The 20,968-nt window shown below is 45.8% G+C and overlaps 1 protein-coding gene and 2 long non-coding RNA genes across 11 annotated transcripts; 2 read left to right on the top strand and 1 right to left on the bottom strand.

The window, feature by feature from the left end:
- The first annotated feature begins 1,709 nt into the window (after positions 1 to 1,709).
- On the top strand, positions 1,710 to 18,873 carry LOC118377380 (arginine and glutamate-rich protein 1-B). 2 transcript variants are annotated; one of them, XM_035764272.2, is made up of 4 exons: positions 1,710 to 2,325; positions 5,181 to 5,445; positions 17,648 to 17,731; positions 18,324 to 18,873. In XM_035764272.2, exons 1-4 carry the CDS (start codon positions 1,994 to 1,996, stop codon positions 18,486 to 18,488), a joined length of 846 nt encoding a protein of 281 aa, XP_035620165.2. In that variant the 5' UTR covers positions 1,710 to 1,993; the 3' UTR covers positions 18,489 to 18,873. The 2 variants fall into 2 exon arrangements, with proteins under 2 accessions (XP_035620165.2, XP_035620166.2); XM_035764273.2 differs by having other exon boundaries at positions 1,712 to 2,325; positions 5,220 to 5,445.
- On the top strand, positions 6,132 to 7,293 carry LOC127914959 (uncharacterized). 3 transcript variants are annotated; one of them, XR_008089607.1, is made up of 4 exons: positions 6,132 to 6,620; positions 6,662 to 6,907; positions 6,949 to 6,994; positions 7,043 to 7,293. It is a non-coding gene; the product is annotated as an uncharacterized LOC127914959 (long non-coding RNA). The 3 variants fall into 3 exon arrangements; XR_008089608.1 differs by having other exon boundaries at positions 6,132 to 6,579; positions 6,949 to 7,293; XR_008089606.1 differs by having other exon boundaries at positions 6,949 to 7,293.
- LOC127914958 (uncharacterized) lies at positions 18,669 to 19,834 on the bottom strand. Of its 6 annotated transcripts, XR_008089605.1 has the most exons (6): positions 19,685 to 19,834; positions 19,486 to 19,559; positions 19,305 to 19,434; positions 19,208 to 19,258; positions 19,022 to 19,133; positions 18,853 to 18,965 (listed from the first exon to the last, which is right to left on the bottom strand). It is a non-coding gene; the product is annotated as an uncharacterized LOC127914958 (long non-coding RNA). The 6 variants fall into 6 exon arrangements; XR_008089604.1 differs by lacking the exon at positions 19,208 to 19,258 and adding an exon at positions 19,134 to 19,179 and having other exon boundaries at positions 18,669 to 19,100; XR_008089601.1 differs by having other exon boundaries at positions 18,851 to 18,965; positions 19,208 to 19,434.
- Positions 19,835 to 20,968: the final 1,134 nt, after the last annotated feature.

Here is a 20,968-nt window from a genome sequence, read left to right as displayed (position 1 = left end):
GAATAAATTCCTTTTAGGCTTATTTAATATCTTATAACAGCCTAACTAAATATTTCAAATTGGTGCTTGTCAAGTGTTCCTCCCTGCCAACTTTGCTAAGTTTTTAAATATTAGGCTACATATAATTCAATAGAATAAAACAGAGAGAGCGAGAAGGAGAGAGAGAGACGGCCAGTTCCTTCATGTTTTGGCTGTATAATACAGCCAATGGCTACAATAAGGAACTGGCCGTCTCTCTCTCTCTCTCTCTCTCTCTCTCTCTCTCTCTCTCTCTCTCTCTCTCTCTCTCGCTCTCCTTCTCGCTCTCTCTGTTTTCCTTTATTGAATTCAATATACAACTTTCTGTGTTTGTCAAAGAACGATTACCGGGACTATTTTATGTGGATGAGTATAGATTTCCAGCACGTGCTTCATTTGACAGTGCCACTTGCTAATGCTAATCTTTCTGCCAAGAAATGAAATGGAGTACCAAAGTACGAGTCATACTACCCATAAAACCTAGAGGTCAAACAGGGAAGTGGTTCTAATTGTTTTTCCACCATTCATTTTTCCCATAGGGGATTTTAGAAAAACTTAAATTATGGGCTGTGTTTTGTGAAAGTTTACACTGGCGTGACGTTTTGATAACTGTGTAAATATCTCTAGGACAAGGTGACTTTTATCAATATATTCGCTTGTATTTACCCGGTTGGAGGCCGAGCAGTTGCCATACCAGGTAGTGATGCAACCCGTCAGGATGCTCTATCAATTCTGGCAAATGCCAGAAGGGCCGGACGATCTTGTGCACTCTCCTCAAACAATAGCACGGTATTCTTTCACTGTAATAGCTACTGTAAATTGTACAGTGCAGTTAGATTAAACAAGAATTTAAGCTTTCTGACAATATCAGATATGTCTATGTCCTGGGAAATATTCTTGTTACTTACAATGTCATGCTAATCGCATTAGCGCACATTAGCTCAACCGTCCGAAGGGTGGGAAAGCGATCTGTAGAGATCCTTAAGAGGTTTTAATAAACCAATTAGGCACATTTGGGCAGTCTTGATACAACATTTTGAACAGATATGCAATGGTTCATTGGATCAGTCTAAAACTTTGCACATACACTGCTGCCTTCTAGTTGCCAAAATGTAAATTGTGCCTGGGCTGGAATAATACATTATGGCCTTTCTCTTGCATTTCAAAGATGATGGTACAACATAAAAATGTTTTTTTTTCTTTGTATTATCTTTAACCAGATCTAATGTGTTATATTCTCCTACATTCATTTCACATTTACACAAACTTCAAAGTGTTTCCTTTCAAATTATATCAAGAAAATGCATATCCTTATTTCAGGTCCTGAGCTACAGGCAGTTAGATTTGGAAATGTAATTTTAGGCGAAAATTGGGGGTGAAAAGGGTCCTTAAGAGGTTTTAAGGGTGTGTGGGTAAGCATTTCACAAGGTCTACTACACCTGTTGTATTCGGTGCATGTGACAAATACAATTTGATTTGAATTCTGACAGGTTTAGCGTCCTCCATCCACTGGAGTGCAGCTAGTATCGCCAACAGTTAAACAGAGTATACTGCATATTGAGGCTATCAAACGAGTGTCATTTGATGGATTATTTTGTGTGAACGTATTGATTTTTTTATGAAACATTTATTAATGTTCATCATGCTACATATCGCACAGGTGAGTTCATAAACTCAGCACATGAGTGGCATGCATGAGCCGGAGAAAGACGGAAAAGACCGAATGCATTGCATTGTGGGAAAAAGGAGCTAGTCGCCATCTTGCTTTAGCGCCGCAAGTTATCAGGGTAGAATAATAACCACGTTTGAATGAATATTTCTGAGACATACGAGTGTTTTAACAATTCAATTTGAGCATATATTGCAGGTAGTGGGGTGTACGATTGCGTAGGTGGAACACCGTGTTGTTTATTTTGAATATTTCCGACTTTTAGAAGTAGTTAACTGGGATTTTTTTTTTAGACTTGAGGTGATCATGGGTCGATCTAGAAGTCGCAGTTCGTCCCGTTCCAAACACTCCAAAAGCAGCAAGCACAGCAAAAAACGGAGCCGGTCGCGTTCACGGGACAAAGAGAGGACCAAGAAACGATCCAAGTCCCGTGAAGCGAAGAGGAACCGGCGCAGAGAATCACGTTCTCGTTCCCGGTCAGCTACAGCATCGACCCGTAGGGAAAGGGAGCGAGCGGTCACACCCCCGGAGAGAATTGACATATTCGGCAGGACACTGAGCAAGAGAAGCGCCTTGGACGAAAAACAGAGGAAAGAGGAAGAGGAGAAGAAAGTCGAAATGGAAAGACAGAGGAAGATGTAAGTTGTAAGCTCAATTATTTTGGCCATAATACAAGACATGTTTTGATTAGTAGGTAACTAGCTTGCTAATACAAACATATATTGGCGCTTACTTTCTGGCTACATGAGTTAATTAGCTAGAATGCTAACAGACATACACACAGGAATAAGCGCAAAGCTGCCTACTAAATACGTGTATTGAGGAGGCCCTAGTCAGCAGCTATACAAGCCTGCACCATTAGACAACTGGCTAGCTAGCTAAGTCACTTGGCTGCAATTCATTTGCCTTTTAACCTTAAGGAATGTATATAGATTTTAAATATCTTTCATTCATTCATGCACATTTGTTAGTTGTGCAGTTGTGCGTGTCGGTGCCAATCTGGTTGGCCATTTGTCATGCATCACAAATCAACGACCTAGTGTCTTGATTATGGCCTACAGTGGTTTATCTTTCTAGCCTAGCTATGTAGCCTCGCTATGTGTCCTCGAAAATATTTGTCTACAACATCCCTCCTGCAAGCTGTGAGTTATGTGAGACATTATGGCCAAATCTAGTCAAATAAATATAAATCCGTGATATAGGCCTTGTCACTGGTAAACTGTTTCACCTGTCAAATTAAACATGTCCGGTACCTATGCCCCTCTGGTTTTCAACCACTGAAGTCAAACCACATGATGTTCATCTGCCCGCAGACACTATAATATGTACTTGTGTCAGTCCAAATTAGCATTCTGGGTGAAAGACTTATGATAAGCCACAGTCCAGTCCAGTCGGAAATGTAACAATGAAAACCCAGAGAGGCACAGTTACTTCTGTAGTTATCTGTTTCAGAACCACATTCCTTTACATGTCACACTGCATTATCCATGCTTGTCACACTGCATTATCCATGCTTGTCACACTGCATTATCCATGCTTGTCACACTGCATTATCCATGCTTGTCACACTGCATTATCCATGCTTGTCACACTGCATTATCCATGCTTGTCACACTGCATTATCCATGCTTGTCACACTGCATTATCCATGCTTGTCACACTGCATTATCCATGCTTGTCACACTGCATTATCCATGCTTGTCACACTGCATTATCCATGCTTGTCGCACTGCATTATCCATGCTTGTCGCACTGCATTATCCATGCTTGTCGCGCTGCATTATCCATGCTTGTCACACTGCATTATCCATGCTTGTCACACTGCATTATCCATGCTTGTCACACTGCATTATCCATGCTTGTCACACTGCATTATCCATGCTTGTCACACTGCATTATCCATGCTTGTCACACTGCATTATCCATGCTTGTCACACTGCATTATCCATGCTTGTCGCACTGCATTATCCATGCTTGTCGCACTGCATTATCCATGCTTGTCACACTGCATTATCCATGCTTGTCGCACTGCATTATCCATGCTTGTCGCACTGCATTATCCATGCTTGTCGCACTGCATTATCCATGCTTGTCGCACTGCATTATCCATGCTTGTCACACTGCATTATCCATGCTTGTCACACTGCATTATCCATGCTTGTTGCACTGCATTATCCATGCTTGTCACACTGCATTATCCATGCTTGTCACACTGCATTATCCATGCTTGTCGCACTGCATTATCCATGCTTGTCACACTGCATTATCCATGCTTGTTGCACTGCATTATCCATGCTTGTTGCACATTGCAAAACCATGTGGCGTTACCAATTTTTATAGTGCAATTCAAGGGATGAAAAATGTTAGACTTTTCTGCTTCAGCGAGCACCTCGCATAATAACACCCTCTGTTGTTTGTAATATATGCCATTTCGCAGACGCTTTTATCCAAAGCGACTTACAGTCATGTGTGCATACATTCTACGTATGGGTGGTCCCGGGAATCGAACCCACTACCCTGGCGTTACAAGCGCCATGCTCTACCAACTGAGCTACAGAACCACGACATTGTAGTTAGATGATGTTGGTCTGACAGAGAAATTAAGACATGGGGGAACATGGGCACCTTTTGGCCAGAGGCTGATCGACTCCCGACACCAACAACACCGTGAACTACACCTGGACTGCTGTGTGGGCTTTTTACTGCCCAGCCACAGGGTCACTTAACCTGCCACACAATGTCCAATAGAGACACGGACACCAGATAAGGATACTGGTTTTAGATTTCCTGGTAGTCGTGTGTAACCAAATGAAATCAGAGAGCGGGACAGTGTCGCGTTTTTTAAGTCGTGCCTGAAGCAACGTGACAACGACCCCCGATAGCCACGTCCTGTTGATAGTGCAGCTGAAACAGTTTAAAAGCATTCGAACAGTAAACAGGACGCCTGTCTTGTGTTCGTGTGCGCGACCTGACTCCCCCCTCCCCCGGGCATGCCGTTTGAACTGACCCACACCTACGTTTAACCCTCCCCATTTCTCTGCGCCTCTGGACAAGCTGACTTCCACCAAACGGGGGGGGGGTTGTCGTGTCACATCAGGCCCCCCCCCCTCATCTCCTGTTGTCAATGGGTCAAATCTGTTACCACACACACGTTTTATGTTAAGTACATATGTCATAATGACATTTCTGCAATTCCTAAATCACTGAAACACCTCTTTTTCCCCTTTCTTAAAAAAAAAAAAAAACATATAGCAGCTTTATAACCCTGATAAACGTACAAATGCACAATTCCCAGAGTTTGGAGCTAGGAACACAAGCATTTCGCTACACCCGCAATAACATCTGCTAAATATGTTGTATGTGACCAATAACATTTGATTTGTTCCTATAGCCATGTCTGATTTAAAAAAAAAAAAATGTTTAAAGTTACATTGATTCAACAGTAACCTGAATATGCATTGATCGTATCATGTTACTTGTGCTACCGTGTCAGCAACCCTCCCCTCTTTCTCTCGCCACCCTTGCCGTGCAGCCGGCAGGTGGAGGTAGAGGAGAAGCTGATCGAGGAGGAGACGGCGCGTCGCGTGGAGGAACTGGTGGCCAAGCGGGTGGAGGAGGAGCTGGAGAAACGTAGAGACGAGATCGAGCGGGAGGTGCTGCGACGTGTGGAGGAGGCCAAGCGCATCATGGAGCACCAGCTGTTGGAGGAGCTGGAGAAACAGAGGCAGACGGAGCTACAGGCCCAGAAGGCCAGAGAGGTAACGCTCGGTCGTTGGGAATGCAGGCACCCCCACCTCTACCCCCGCCCCACTACTGCCTTCTCTGGCAAGTGGGGCCCCCCCCCCCCCAAACTGGCCATGACATGTTTCACTGCTCCAGGGAGGGTGAGAGGGTAGGACACGGCTGCTGAGGCTCAGGATAGTTGGGTTGGGTTAGAGCTCTGCTTTAAGGGTAGTAGACTGAAGGTTGGGTTAGAGCTCTGCTTTAAGGGTAGTAGACTGAAGGTTGGGTTAGAGCTCTGCTTTAAGGGTAGTAGACTGAGGGTTGGGTTAGAGCTCTGCTTTAAGGGTAGTAGACTGAGGGTTGGGTTAGAGCTCTGCTTTAAGGGTAGTAGATTGAGGGTTGGGTTAGAGCTCTGCTTTAAGGGTAGTAGACTGAAGGTTGGGTTAGAGCTCTGCTTTAAGGGTAGTAGATTGAGGGTTGGGTTAGAGCTCTGTGCTTTAAGGGTAGTAGACTGAGGGTTGGGTTAGAGCTCTGTGCTTTAAGGGTAGTAGACTGAAGGTTGGGTTAGAGCTCTGCTTTAAGGGTAGTAGACTGAGGGTTGGGTTAGAGCTCTGTGCTTTAAGGGTAGTAGACTGAAGGTTGGGTTAGAGCTCTGTGCTTTAAGGGTAGTAGACTGAGGGTTGGGTTAGAGCTCTGCTTTAAGGGTAGTAGACTGGGGGTTGGGTTAGAGCTCTGTGCTTTAAGGGTAGTAGACTGAGGGTTGGGTTAGAGCTCTGTGCTTTAAGGGTAGTAGACTGAGGGTTGGGTTAGAGCTCTGTGCTTTAAGGGTAGTAGACTGAGGGTTGGGTTAGAGCTCTGTGCTTTAAGGGTAGTAGACTGAGGGTTGGGTTAGAGCTCTGTGCTTTAAGGGTAGTAGACTGAGGGTTGGGTTAGAGCTCTGTGCTTTAAGGGTAGTAGACTGAGGGTTGGGTTAGAGCTCTGTGCTTTAAGGGTAGTAGACTGAGGGTTGGGTTAGAGCTCTGTGCTTTAAGGGTAGTAGACTGAGGGTTGGGTTAGAGCTCTGTGCTTTAAGGGTAGTAGACTGAGGGTTGGGTTAGAGCTCTGTGCTTTAAGGGTAGTAGACTGAGGGTTGGGTTAGAGCTCTGTGCTTTAAGGGTAGTAGACTGAGGGTTGGGTTAGAGCTCTGTGCTTTAAGGGTAGTAGACTGAGGGTTGGGTTAGAGCTCTGTGCTTTAAGGGTAGTAGACTGAAGGTTGGGTTAGAGCTCTGTGCTTTAAGGGTAGTAGACTGAGGGTTGGGTTAGAGCTCTGTGCTTTAAGGGTAGTAGACTGAGGGTTGGGTTAGAGCTCTGTGCTTTAAGGGTAGTAGACTGAGGGTTGGGTTAGAGCTCTGTGCTTTAAGGGCAGTAGACTGAGGATTGGGTTAGAGCTCTGTGCTTTAAGGGTAGTAGACTGAGGATTGGGTTAGAGCTCTGTGCTTTAAGGGTAGTAGACCGAGGGTTGGGTTAGAGCTCTGCGCTTTAAGGGTAGTAGACTGAAGGTTGGGTTAGAGCTCTGTGCTTTAAGGGTAGTAGACTGAGGGTTGGGTTAGAGCTCTGTGCTTTAAGGGTAGTAGACCGAGGGTTGGGTTAGAGCTCTGTGCTTTAAGGGTAGTAGACTGAGGGTTGGGTTAGTGCTTTAAGGGTAGTAGACTGAGGGTTTCTAAATGGGAAAGTTAAACGGCCAATATTTGGCAGTGGACAGTCGAGACACGCAGGATTCATTTGAGACTTTTGAACATGGCCGAGTTATGACAATTTACTGACCTCGTCCCTTTATTTGCTGTCATCATTCTCCCCCCTCCTTCCACATTCATACATTCCTATTCAGAATGACTAATTTACTTTTTAAATTTTTTTTTAAAACTTTCGTTATTGTAAATATAAAAAAATAAATAAAGCTCTTTTCAAATTGACATTTCATTATCAGTAACTGTCTCTGTGTCCAACATTCAGTGAAATGTTTTATTTTCCTCAGGCAGGCAGAGAACACGGGTCCATCCACTAACCATCCAGAGACCAATAGGGGTGGAGAAACTTGGGCTTTATTAGTTACAAATCAGGCCCTTTTTTTTAGCCCAGTAGTTTATTTTAGTTCTGTAACGGCACATGTATTCATACTGAAGCTTTCGGTACGGGGACCTCGATTTGTTCCGCACTTTGAACCCGATTGAATATATTTTTAAAAAACGCGCGGCCTATAGGCTATGCCTACGCTACGTTGTATATTTCTTGTGTAAATATGTGCTGGGGAAAAAAACAAACATTTCAGGCTATTCTGTTGAAACAACTAGAGCCTATGAACACGTTGTAATCAAAAATTTCATCATCTTCGTTGGCGAATTTCAAACTGTTGCTTTTGTCAGGTGTAGCCGGTAACTAGTTCTGTACGATGACGAGCGGTGGGAGTCGATAAACCAGAATTGTTTTAAATCTTCAGTTTGGGGACGTTTTTAGGCTTCCCAGTAGATTACAACGGTCGATGGGCAGAGAAAATGTCACCACTGTTCACCCAAGAATAGACTTTGCAGCTGCCAACACTAAACACGTTGACACATTTACGCCGACATCACCTCCGTAGTATTGGGGGGGGGTGTAAAATCATTATTCAAGCAGCCCTCCACAGCTGATTCTGACTGGGCCAAAGAAATGACTAGCGATAGGTATGTTTATAGCTGTGGACATGCTCCCATTCCAGATGGTGGGGGTTAGCGCCTCGTAAAAGTGTTCGCGCCACGAACTTCGCCCTCTCACATCCATTTCAGAAAACGCGTAGTACCAGCTCTATATAAGCAGAGCTAAAAGCCCAAGCTGTCCATGAATCGGCCCAATGCACCAACCCCGTGTTCCACTCCCTACAGATGGCTGGACCTTCAGGGCTACAGAGAGCATCTTAACAATGACAGCCCATCACATTACCCCCAGTGGAAGATGAGAACTATGTGCTACTACAGACAAGCTGTCTTTATGAGTCACACAAATACGGACATTTTCCTCTTTGTAAGAGAACATTCTAGCGTGGGTCCTATACAATATCTGAGCCGTGTTGATTTCACACGCGTATCGCACTTTTTTATTTTAGTGTTGTTGATGAGTAATCGTGTTTTCATTTTTAAAGTGTTGATATGTCTGATTTGTCCGTTCATCAGGCATGTGACTCGTGATCATATACTGCGCTTAGAAAAAAGGTATTTTCCCCCTTTCCAATTTTTTTTTTCTACTTTTGCATATTTTTGATACTGAACGTTATCAGATCTTCAACCAAAACCTAATATCAGATAAAGAGAACCCTAGTGAACAAACAAAACAATTACATTCTAGAACCCGCTGTTCCGGAAGGCTTTTAAACGGGTCAACATTCACAAGGCCGCAGGGCCAGATGGATTACCACAGGACGTGTACTGCGAGCATGCGCTGACCAACTGGCAAGTGTCTTTGCTGACATTTTCAACCTCTACCTGTTCGTGTCTGTAATACCCACATGTTTTAAAAATAACACCATAGTGCCTGTGCCCAAGAACACTAAGGTAACCTGCCATTAAGTACTTTGAAAGGCTGGTCATGGCTCATATCAAGACCATTATCCCAGAAACCTTAGACTCACTCCAATTTGCATACCGCCCCAACAGATCCATAGATGATGCAATCTCTATTGCACTCCACACTGCCCTTTCCCACCTGGACAAAGGGAACACCTATGTGAGAATGCTGTTAATTGACTACAGCTCAGCGTTCAACACCATAGTGCCCTCAAAGCTCATCACTAAGCTAAGGACCCTGGGATAAAACACCTCCCTCTGCAACTGGATCCTGGACTTCCTGATGGGCCGCCCCAAGGTGGTAAGGATAGGTAACAACACATCCGCCACCCTGATCCTCAACACTGGGGCCCCTCAGGCGTGCGTGCTCAGTCCCCTCCTGTACTCCCTGTTCACTCATGACAGCACGGCCAGGCACGACTCCAACACCCTCATTAAGATTGCCGTTGACACAACAGTGGTACCGACAACGACGAGACAGCCTATAGGGAGGACGACAGAGAATTGCCCGTGTGGTGCCAGGACAACAACCTCTCCCTCAATGTGATCAAGACAAAGGAGATGATAGTGGACTACAGGAAAAAGAACCGAGCACGTCCCAATTCTCATCGACGAGGGTGCAGTGGAGCAGGTTGAGAACTTCCAAGTTCCTTGGTGTCCACATCACCAACAAACTAACATGGTCCAAGCACGCCAAGACAGTAGTGAAGAGGGCATGACAAAACCTAACCCCCCGCCCCCCCACAGGAGACTGAAAAGATTTGGCATGGATCCTCAGATCCTCAAGGTTTTCAGCTGCACCATCGAGAGCATCCTGACGGGTTGCATCACAGCCTTGTACGGCAACTGCTCGTCCTCCGACCTCAAGGCACTACAGAGGGTAGTGCATACAGTCCAGTACATCACTGGGGCCAAGCTTCCTGCCATCCAGGACCTCTATACCAGGCGGTGTCTCAGCTACCGCACAGCAAGCGGTACCGGAGCACCAAGTTTTGGTCCAAGAGGCTTCCAAACAGCTTCTACCCCCAAACCATAAGACTCCTGAACATCTAATCAAATGGCTACCCAGACTATTTGCCTTGCCCCACCTTTAACAGCACTGCTACTCTGTTATCATCTATGCATAGTCACTTTAATAACTCTACCTACATGTACATATTACCTCATCTAACCGGTGCCCCGCACATTGAATCTGTACCGTAATACCCTGTATATAGCCTCCACGTTGACTATACCGTAACACCCTGTATATAGCCTCCACATTCACTCTGTACCGTAACACCCTGTATATAGCCTCCACATTGACTCTGTACCGTAATACCCTGTATATAGCCACCGTAACACCCTGTATATAGCCACCCTGTATATATCCTCATTGACTCTGTACCGTAACACCCTGTATATAGCCACCGTAACACCCTGTATATAGGCACCCTGTATATATCCACATTGACTCTGTACCGTAACACCCGGTATATAGCCTCCACATTGACTCTGCCGTAACACCCGGTATATAGCCTCCACATTGACTCTGTACCGGTACCCCCTGTATATAGCCTCCACATTGACTCTGTACCGTAACACCCTGTATATAGCCTCCACATTGACTCTGCCGTAACACCCTGTATATAGCCACCCTGTATATATCCACATTGACTCTGTACCGTAACACCCTGTATATAGCCCCCTGTATATATTGCCTACCCCCAGCCTCCAAATTGACTCTGCCGTAACACCCTGTATATAGCCTCCACATTGACTCTGTACCGTAACACCCTGTATATAGCCTCCACATTGACTCTGTACCGTAACACCCTGTATATAGCCTCCACGTTGACTCTGTACCGTAACACCCTGTATATAGCCTCCACGTTGACTCTGTACCGTAACACCCTGTATATAGCCTCCACATTGACTCTGTACCGGTACCCCCTGTATATAGCCTCCACATTGACTCTGTGCCGTAACACCCTGTATATAGCCTCCACATTGACTCTGTACCGGTACCCCCTGTATATAGCCTCCACATTGACTCTGTAAGGTCTACTACACCTGTTGTATTCAGCATGTGACTAATAACATTTGATTATTTTATTTCATAAACAAAGTTATGCAGCACCCAATTTCCCTGTGTGAAAAAGTGATTGCCCCCAGACACTCAATAAGTGGTTGAGCCTTTAGCTGAAATGACTCCAACCAAACGTTTCTTTTCGTTGATCAGTCTCTCACTGCGTTGTGGAGTGATTCTGGCCCCCACTTCCATACAGCACTGCTTTAACTCAGCGAGGTTTGTGGATTTTAAAAAAAATAATAATTTAAGCATGAACTGCTCATTTCAAGTCCTGCTACAACATCTAAATTGGGATTAGGCCTGTACTTTGACTCCAAAACTTCAAATGTGTTACTTCTATAGCCATCTGCATGTAGATTTTTTTGATTGTGTGCTTTAGATCATTGTCTTGCTGAGCAGGTCATGTTTGAAAACTCACAAATGTCGCTGAGTTAAAGCAGTGCTGTGTGGAAGAGTGGGACAGAATTCCACCACAGCGACGTGAGAGACAGATCAACAACTACAGGAAGTGTTTGGTTGTAGCTGAAGGTGGCACAACCAGTTAAATCAAATGTTATTGGTCACATACACAGGGTTAGTAGATGTTATTGGTCACAGGGTTAGTAGATGTTAATGGTCACAGGGTTAGTAGATGTTATTGGTCACAGGGTTAGTAGATGCTATTGGTCACAGGGTTAGTAGATGCTATTGGTCACAGGGTTAGTAGATGTTATTGGTCACAGGGTTAGTAGATGTTATTGGTCACAGGGTTAGTAGATGTTATTGGTCACAGGGTTAGTAGATGTTATTGGTCACAGGGTTAGTAGATGTTATTGGTCACAGGGTTAGTAGATGTTATTGGTCACAGGGTTAGTAGATTTTACATTTACATTTGGTCACAGGCTCTTAGTCCAGATGACTTTATTGGTCATACACCTTAAGACATCAGTGGAACAGCCACTTTACAATAGTGCATCTAAATAGTAGATTTATTGGGGGGTTAGTAGGATTACTTATCCTATCCTAGGTATTCCTTGAAGGGTGGGGTTTCAGGTGTCTATTGGGAAGGTGGTGATTGAGTAGATGTTATTGGTCACAGGGTTAGTAGATGTTATTGGTCACAGGGTTAGTAGATGTTATTGGTCACAGGGTTAGTAGATGTTATTGGTCACAGGGTTAGTAGATGTTATTGGTCACATACACATGGTTAGCAGATGTTATTGGTCACATACACATGGTTAGCAGATGTTATTGGTCACATACACATGGTTAGCAGATGTTATTGGTCACATACACATGGTTAGCAGATGTTATTGGTCACATACACATGGTTAGCAGATGTTATTGGTCACATACACATGGTTAGCAGATGTTAATGCGAGTGTAGTGAAATGCTTGTTCATCTAATTCCGACAGTACAGTAATATCTAACAAGTAATCTAACAATTTCACAACAACTACCTAATACACACATCTAAAGGGACGGAATGACAATATGTTCATATAAATATATGGATGAGCGATGGCTGAGTGGCGTAGGCATGGTGCAATAGATGGTATAAAATACAGTACATACGTATGAGATGAGTAATTTGTTAACATTTATTGAAGTGGCATTATTTAAAGTGGCTAGTGATACTCATCACTGGCCATGTAATAACATGTATGTTAGCATCAGCCTCTGAGTTAGTGATTGCTGCTTTACCAGTCTGATGGCCTTGAGATATAATCTGTTTTCCGATCTCTCAGTCTCCGCTTTGATTCACCTGTACTGACCTCGCCTTCTGGGTGGTAGCGGGGTGAACAGGCAGTGGCTCAGGTGGTTGATGTCCTTGATGATGTTTTTGGCCTTCCTGTGACATCGGGTGGTTGTAGGTGTCCTGGAGGGCAGCTAGTTTGACCTCACTACCCTCTGGAGAGCCTTACGGTTGAGGGCGGTGCAGTTGCCGTACCAGGCGGTGATACAGCCCGACAGGATGCTCTCGATTGTGCATCTGTAAAAGTTTATCAGGGTTTTGGATGACAAGCCACATTACTTCAGCCTCCTGAGGTTGAAGAGGCGTTGCTGCGCCTTCTTCACCACGCTGTCTGTGTGGGTGGACCATTTTTCAGTTTGTCCGTGATGTGTACGCCGAGCAACGTTCCACTTCCTCTCCGCTACTGTCCGGTGTCCGTGATGTGAATGCCGAAGAACGTTCCACTTCCTCTCCGCTACTGTCCGGTGTCCGTGATGTGAATGCCGAAGAACGTTCCACTTCCTCTCCGCTACTGTCCGGTGTCCGTGATGTCCACTTCCTCTCCACTACGCCGAAGCAACGTTCCACTTCCTCTCCGCTACTGTCCGGTGTCCGTGATGTGAATGCCGAGCAACGTTCCACTTCCTCTCCGCTACTGTCCGGTGTCCGTGATGTGAATGCCGAGGAACGTTCCACTTCCTCTCCGCTACTGTCCGGTGTCCGTGATGTGAACGCCGAGGAACGTTCCACTTCCTCTCCGCTACTGTCCGGTGTCCGTGATGTGAATGCCGAAGAACGTTCCACTTCCTCTCCGCTACTGTCCGGTGTCCGTGATGTGAATGCCGAAGAACGTTCCACTTCCTCTCCGCTACTGTCCGGTGTCCGTGATGTGAATGCCGAAGAACGTTCCACTTCCTCTCCACTACTGTCCGGTGTCCGTGATGTGAATGGTTTTCTCTTTGTAGTCCGTTATTTGCTGTTGGCCACATACGTCTCGTGTCTTGAGCCGTTGAATTGCGACTCCATTTTGTACCTACCCTGACATTTCTGGTGTGTCTGGGGGGGGCGTTACTTTTTCACCGCGGGGCATTGGGTGTTACGTAACTTTTTGTTAAATTAATCAAATACATATACTTGTTTTATTTCATTAAAAAAAAATGTAACTTAACTCAGGTTCCCTTTATCTAATATTAGGTTTTGGTTGAAGATCTGATAACATTCAGTTTCAAAAAGGGGGAAACTATTTTTTCCCGGCACTCTATAATGGCATCAGAAATACCAAACACTGGATTCTCTTAAATGAAATAAAAAGCACAACTAACTCTTGGCATTCCAGTTTCCCGCTGTACCGAACCCGAACCGTGACCCCAAAATGACAGTACGTATCGACGGCAAGTAGCCTGGCGGGCGGGAGAGTTGGACAAGTTGCTGGATCGAATCCCCGAGCTGACAAGGTACAAATCTGTCCTTCTGCCCCTGAGCAAGGCAGTTAACCCACTGGTTCCCCGGGTGCCGAATGACGTGGATGTCGATTTTAAGGCACCCCCGCACCTCTGATTCAGAGGTCAACATTTCAGTTGAATGCATTCAGTTGTACATCTGACTAGGTTTCCCACTTTCTCTTAATAGTGACCCCCCCCCCCCCAAAAAAAAAAAATCGACGATATGTTCCGAACCGTTGTTTTGGTGAACCGTTACCCCTAGTTTGGACTCCCGAGTAGCACAGCGGTCTCAGGTACTGCATCTCATTGTAAATAATAATTTGTTTTTAACTGACTTGTCTGATTGAAATCAAAAATAGTTTATTTCTTAGTGCTTCTTTCGGTTTGTGTGGTCTATAATCTTCTCGGTAGATTGAGAGACTGGGCATAGACGACATATTGGTGAAGCTAGCACCTCCCCCAGGCTTAATTTAATGAGGGTCGGGTTTGTCTATAGTACCGTAATAATGTTCTGTGAATGAGGTGGAGCAGCCACCTTGACTCGCACAGTGGCTCAGTACTAATCGGGTGAGAAGTGGCCCTAGTGCACCTCACTGAGCTACCCCCTCCCCCCACCATCGTTCTTATTCAGACCCCCACCATGGCTCTTATTCAGACCCCCCCCCTCCACTTTTCCAGATGCAGCAGTAGACCTCTCACTCCACGCCGCTTTCTGTTTTTCAATAGATAGCCTAATTTTAAAAGTACACGATTACATACACAATTTAGTTTAGTGTGTCCAATAACGTTTTATATTATCACCGTCCTCTCTTTAATCTTTGTTTTTGAATAGCTCCTGTTTTAGAAGGCATCTGTTCTGGGATACGTAACAGGGAAGGACCATTTCCTGTTTCCTGTTTGCAAGGTCAACGATCTCTGGTCTAACTGTTAATGCTACTGATTTAATATTCCTTTTTTAATGTTGAAACTAACACGTTTTTAAAGAATAAATAACCACAACAAATGCTCTTTATTAGATTTGACGTCCTCATGACTCGCTTTTCTTTAGGGGTGTTTTTTTTTCTTATTTTTTTTCCTTAATTTTAATTTTGATTTCTGGACCCAACTTGTGTTAACACCCTTTGACCTTTGGCCTGCGGACAGCTCCCAGCTCATATGCCGTGTTCAGGCCTCCTCCACACTGTACTGTACTCTACTGCTGCGGTATGTTGTCTCCATGTGAACTGAGGACAGAGAGAGAGACGCTTTAAAGAGTGCAAGCTGGGCTGCAGACGAGCAGTACACAGATCAGTTTTAAAGAGGAAGGCGGCAGACTAGCAGTACACAGATCAGTTTTAAGAGGTACACGATTACATACACAATTTAGTTTAAAGGCGGCAGACTAGCAGTACACAGATCAGTTTTAAAGAGGAAGGCTACAGAATAGCAGTACACAGATCAGTTTTAAAGAGGAAGGCCACAGACAAAGCAGTACACAGATCAGTTTTAGAGGAAGGCGGCAGACTAGCAGTACACAGATCAGTTTTAAAGAGGAAGGCCACAGACTAGCAGTACACAGATCAGTTTTAGAGGAAGGCGGCAGACTAGCAGTACACAGATCAGTTTTAAAGAGGAAGGCCACAGACTAGCAGTACACAGATCAGTTTTAAAGAGGAAGGCCACAGACTAGCAGTACACAGATCAGTTTTAAAGAGGAAGGCCGCAGACTAGCAGTACAGTTTTAAAGAGGAAGGCCGCAGACTAGCAGTACACAGATCAGTTTTAAAGAGGAAGGCGGCAGACTAGCAGTACACAGATCAGTTTTAAAGAGGAAGGCCGCAGACTAGCAGTACACAGATCAGTTTTAAAGAGGAAGGCCGCAGACTAGCAGTACACAGATCAGTTTTAAAGAGGAAGGCCGCAGACTAGCAGTACACAGATCAGTTTTAAAGAGGAAGGCCACAGACTAGCAGTACACAGATCAGTTTTAAAGAGGAAGGCGGCAGACTAGCAGTACACAGATCAGTTTTAAAGAGGAAGGCCGCAGACTAGCAGTACACAGATCAGTTTTAAAGAGGAAGGCGGCAGACTAGCAGTACACAGATCAGTTTTAAAGAGGAAGGCCGCAGACTAGCAGTACACAGATCAGTTTTAAAGAGGAAGGCCGCAGACGGGCCGGGCACATTTTGGTGTATTGTCCCCCCCCTCCCCCCCCCTCCCCAGGAGCGCTTCTCTCTCTGCAGGGGACACAGTCTGGACGAGACAGTAAATATTCAACCGTTTTAATGCTGAATGCTTTCGCCAGTTGTGTAGGTACACAGGCAAGGAAAATGAGTAGGTATACGTGCATTGGTGAGCTAAAACTATTCACTCCTTTTAATGTTTAAAAAAAAATCATTTTTCTCTTGCTTGAAGAAGCAAATAGATGTTTATTTTATTTTTAGAATGTTTGTTTTTATCTTTTTTTAATTTTTTTTTTAAATGTGATATCTACTATGTGAGTGTGACGAGTTTTCCCTCTTTTTCTATTCTCTTTAATGTCTGAATGATCCAGAGAAGGCTACAAGTCTTATTGAGTGACTCTTGTACGGGCAGGGCTTCTCTTTCCCTTTGTGTTCTGAAAGCATTCTGCTTGACGGAGAGAACAACGTATGGGAGAGGCTGGTTGTGGTATGGGAGAGGCTGGTTGTGGTGGGGGAGAGGCTGGTTGTGGTGGGGGAGAGGCTGGTTGTGGTGGGGGAGAGGCTGGTTGTGGTGGGGGAGAGGCTGGTTGTGGTGGGGGAGAGGCTGGTTGTGGTGGGGGAGAGGCTGGTTGTGGCACTCCTTTGGTGGGGGAAGAGGCTGGTTGTGGTGTGGGGAGAGGCTGATGTATACTTGGTGGGGGAGAGGCTGGTTGTGCTGGGGGAGAGGCTGGTGTGTGCTGGGGGAGAGGCTGGTTGTGGTATGGGAGTGGCTGGTTGTGGTGGGGGAGAGGCTGGTTGTGGTGGGGGAGAGGCTGGTTGTGTGTGTGGGGAGAGGCTGGTTGTGCTGGGCTGGGGCTGGTTGTGCTGGGGGGGTGTGTGTGTGCTGGGAGTGGGGCTGGTTGTGGCACTCCTTTGTGTGGGTGAAGTGCTGGGAGTGACTGTGCTGGGACGTGTGTGTTGGGAGGCCAATGATGTATACTTGGGTGGGAGTGTGTGTGCTGGGTGCTGGGGTGTGTGTGTGCTGGGAGTGGGTGTGTGTGTGTGTGCGCTGGGGGTGTGTGTGTGTGTGTGCTGGGAGTGGGTGTGTGTGTGTGTGTGCTGGGAGTGGGTGGGTGGGTGGGTGTGTGTGTGGTTGTGTTGGGGGTGGGTGTGTTGGTGTGTGGTGTGTGTGTGTGTGTGTGCTGGGAGTGTGTGTGGTTGTGTTGGGAGTGTGTGTGTGTGTGTGTTGGGATGTGGTGCGTATCCTGTTCTAACATGGCATTGTGTCTTCAGGAGGAGGAACGATCCAAACGGGACGAGCTGGAGAAAATCCTGGAGGAGAATAACCGCAAGATCGCCGACGCTCAGGCCAAGCTGGTAAAACCCCTGTTTCCTTCTCTCTGTTCTGTTCAAACCAGCAAACGGGGCAGTTCTACGATGCCATATGGTCGTTCTCCATATTGAAATACGTGGTCTTCGTAGCTTTCATGCCAAATGTGATAGTGGCATTTTTTTTGTCGTTATGCCATTTTGAGGGCGTTTGACGTAGATTCCCAGGGCCTCTGTGAGAAACGCTACGTTGGTACAACACACTAATGGCCCCGGCTTTGTATGGATGGTTATCAGTTACCATTAACAACAGGTGTTGTTTCCCCTAAGCCTGTTTTTATTATTCTGTTTCTGAAACTCATTTTGTAAGATGGATTAGTGTTTTTATTTGGACATGTACAAGTCACGGATTGTCGTAAACAAGGTGTGAAAAGCAGCAGCAGTAACAACAACAACAACGACGACAAACTGATTCTAATAACATCTTTGTGTGGCTCAGAAAACATGAACAGTTTGTGGGCATTTGGCATTGCAGGGTCTCTATCCTGACCCTGGTGTGTGTGTGGCGTGTGGTGTGTGCATGTGTGGCGCGTGTGCGTGTGCGTGTGTGTGTGTGTGTGTGCGTGTGTGTGTCCACCAGGCTGAGGAGCAGTTGCGTATCGTAGAGGAGCAGAGAAAGATTCACGAGGAGAGGATGAAGCTGGACCAGGATCGCCAGCGGCAACAGAAGGAGGAACAGAAAATGATCCTGGGCAAAGGAAAGTCCCGGCCCAAGCTCTCCTTCTCCCTCAAAGCCACCGAATGAGTCTCCCATCCCTCCTCTCTTCCTTCTCCTGCCCTTCTCATCCCACCCAGCACTCTGCTCCTCCTCCTCCTCCTCCTCTCTGGAACGCTAGCTGTGTGGAAGGCTGAATGAAGGGTAGCCCACGGCACCGTCCTGCTCTACAGACCTTTCCCAACCAAGCCTTGGAGGGAGGCCCACCCACCTTCAAACACCTGTCTCGCCGCTTGACCCCTTTGACCCCCCCACAACACACCCAGTGACTATTGTTTGTGCTTTTTTATTTTTAACGATTTGATCTGTCACTACTTGGTCTTCTTACTGAGTGAGGCCCACGAGCGGTTGAGTGACCTCTGTTTCCACAGGGTGTTCTGTTGAAGCTTATTAAAACTGTGGGGTTTAGGAGTTGGCCTAGGTTTTCCTGTTCCGTATGTGTCTAATGTAGAAAGACGATTTCCCCAAGCAGGGCTAACCTAAAGTGATGCTGCAAGCAGGGCTAACCTAAAGTGATGCTGCAAGCAGGGCTAACCTAAAGTGATGCTGCAGGCAGTGCTAACCTAAAGTGATGCTGCAGGCTAGGCTAACCTAAAGTGATGCTGCAGGCTAGGCTAACCTAAAGTGATGCTGCAGGCTAGGCTAACCTAAAGTGATGCTGCAGGCTAGGCTAACCTAAAGTGATGCTGCAGGCTAGGCTAAAGTGATGCTGCAGGCTAGGCTAAAGTGATGCTGCAGGCTAGGCTAACCTAAAGTGATGCTGCAGGCTAGGCTAACCTAAAGTGATGCTGCAGGCTAGGCTAAAGTGATGCTGCAGGCTAGGCTAAAGTGATGCTGCAGGCTGACCTAAAGTGATGCTGGAGGCTAGGCTGACCTAAAGTGATGCTGGAGGCTAGGCTAACCTAAAGTGATGCTGGAGGCTAACCTAAAGTGATGCTGCAGGCTAACCTAAAGTGATGCTGGAGGCTAGGCTAACCTAAAGTGATGCTGGAGGCTAACCTAAAGTGATGCTGGAGGCTAGGCTAACCTAAAGTGATGCTGGAGGCTAGGCTAACCTAAAGTGATGCTGGAGGCTAACCTAAAGTGATGCTGCAGGCTAACCTAAAGTGATGCTGGAGGCTAGGCTAGGCTAACCTAAAGTGATGCTGGAGGCTAACCTAAAGTGATGCTGGAGGCTAACCTAAAGTGATGCTGCAGGCTAACCTAAAGTGATGCTGGAGGCTAACCTAAAGTGATGCTGCAGGCTAGGCTAACCCACGGTGACCTCCACCTGACAGGTTAATTTTCAACCTCCCCTACACCTCACATCAGATGTTTTTATACTCAATGTTTCTCCTAGATTTAGATTAGCATCAAATACCAAAACAGGTGGACGAAGAGACCCTACCGCTGCGGGGGGGAGGGGGGGACCCAGGCCAATTCCCCAATCTGCCCATGGAGCTGGTCGGGTTGGCGTTGCAGGGTTGGAACAGGACACGAGTCTCATCCATGGTCGGGGGGGCGAGAGACATTTCCTGTATGATGTAATATTTAGAGTCTCTGTCATGTGGTGTCCTACTCTTGTGAGATAATATATGAAATTAATCCAAAAACAACATGGGATTTATTTAATCGTGCATCATTTTACTGAACTGTTACCGTTTTCAATCTGAGTGAATTGTGCTCTGAAAGTAGACCGTTTCAGACTTCCTGCTCCTTAGCTTGTGTAGTATATTAACCCCCCCCTGTTAGGGTCCCCGTCAACTCCCCGTCCAAGTCCAGGTAAGATTGACTAGGTACATGGTTTAGGTCTGACAGAGAGTGTGAGAGAGTGTGAGAGAGAGTGTGTGTGAGAGAGTGAGTGTGACAGTATGTATGACTGACCTCTGGTAAAAGGGGCTCCATGAGTAAGTGAAATTTGTCTTGTGGTAATTTCCCCCAACTTGTTAATGGGGGCTGAACAATTTACCAATAAATCCATTGAATGCATACAACTGTCTCGGGATTGTGTCTTCCGTTCAATGGTTATTTCCCGTTGGTCAATTGATGACAAAATGATCTAATTGGTCAAAATACCAATTATGGGAATATCAGAATTGGGCTGCATGTGTAAACCGCCAATAACCCCATTTCTATGCAAGTGAAGTCCATATATTAAAATCAGGAAGGATGTGACGGTAATAGGACGTTTTGGGTACAATTTGATGAATGCTGACATTTGTTCATTCGACATGGTGTGGTCTTTTTGTGTCAGTAACTTGTATTATGCGAGAGAATGGCCAGCCAGTTAGCGAAAATGTTGGTTTAAACCCCTTTATTTTACTAGTCCAACGCTCTAACCACTAGGCTACCCTTATGAGCACGATGATGTGGTTGTGGTCCTCTCACTACGGAAAATCATGCAGTTTATTAGTCTATACGAGATCATGTAGTCTAGCCTTCAAGCACTGAATCTGCGAGCTGTTGGCGAGAGCGTACGTCTCGAGACCAGAGTGGGCACATTTAGCTGTTTTAAAGCAACCGTTTTTGTA

Source organism: Oncorhynchus keta, chromosome 34, assembly GCF_023373465.1.
Source record: "Oncorhynchus keta strain PuntledgeMale-10-30-2019 chromosome 34, Oket_V2, whole genome shotgun sequence".
Taxonomy (NCBI): domain Eukaryota; kingdom Metazoa; phylum Chordata; class Actinopteri; order Salmoniformes; family Salmonidae; genus Oncorhynchus; species Oncorhynchus keta.
This window is presented reverse-complemented; position numbering and strand designations above follow the sequence as displayed.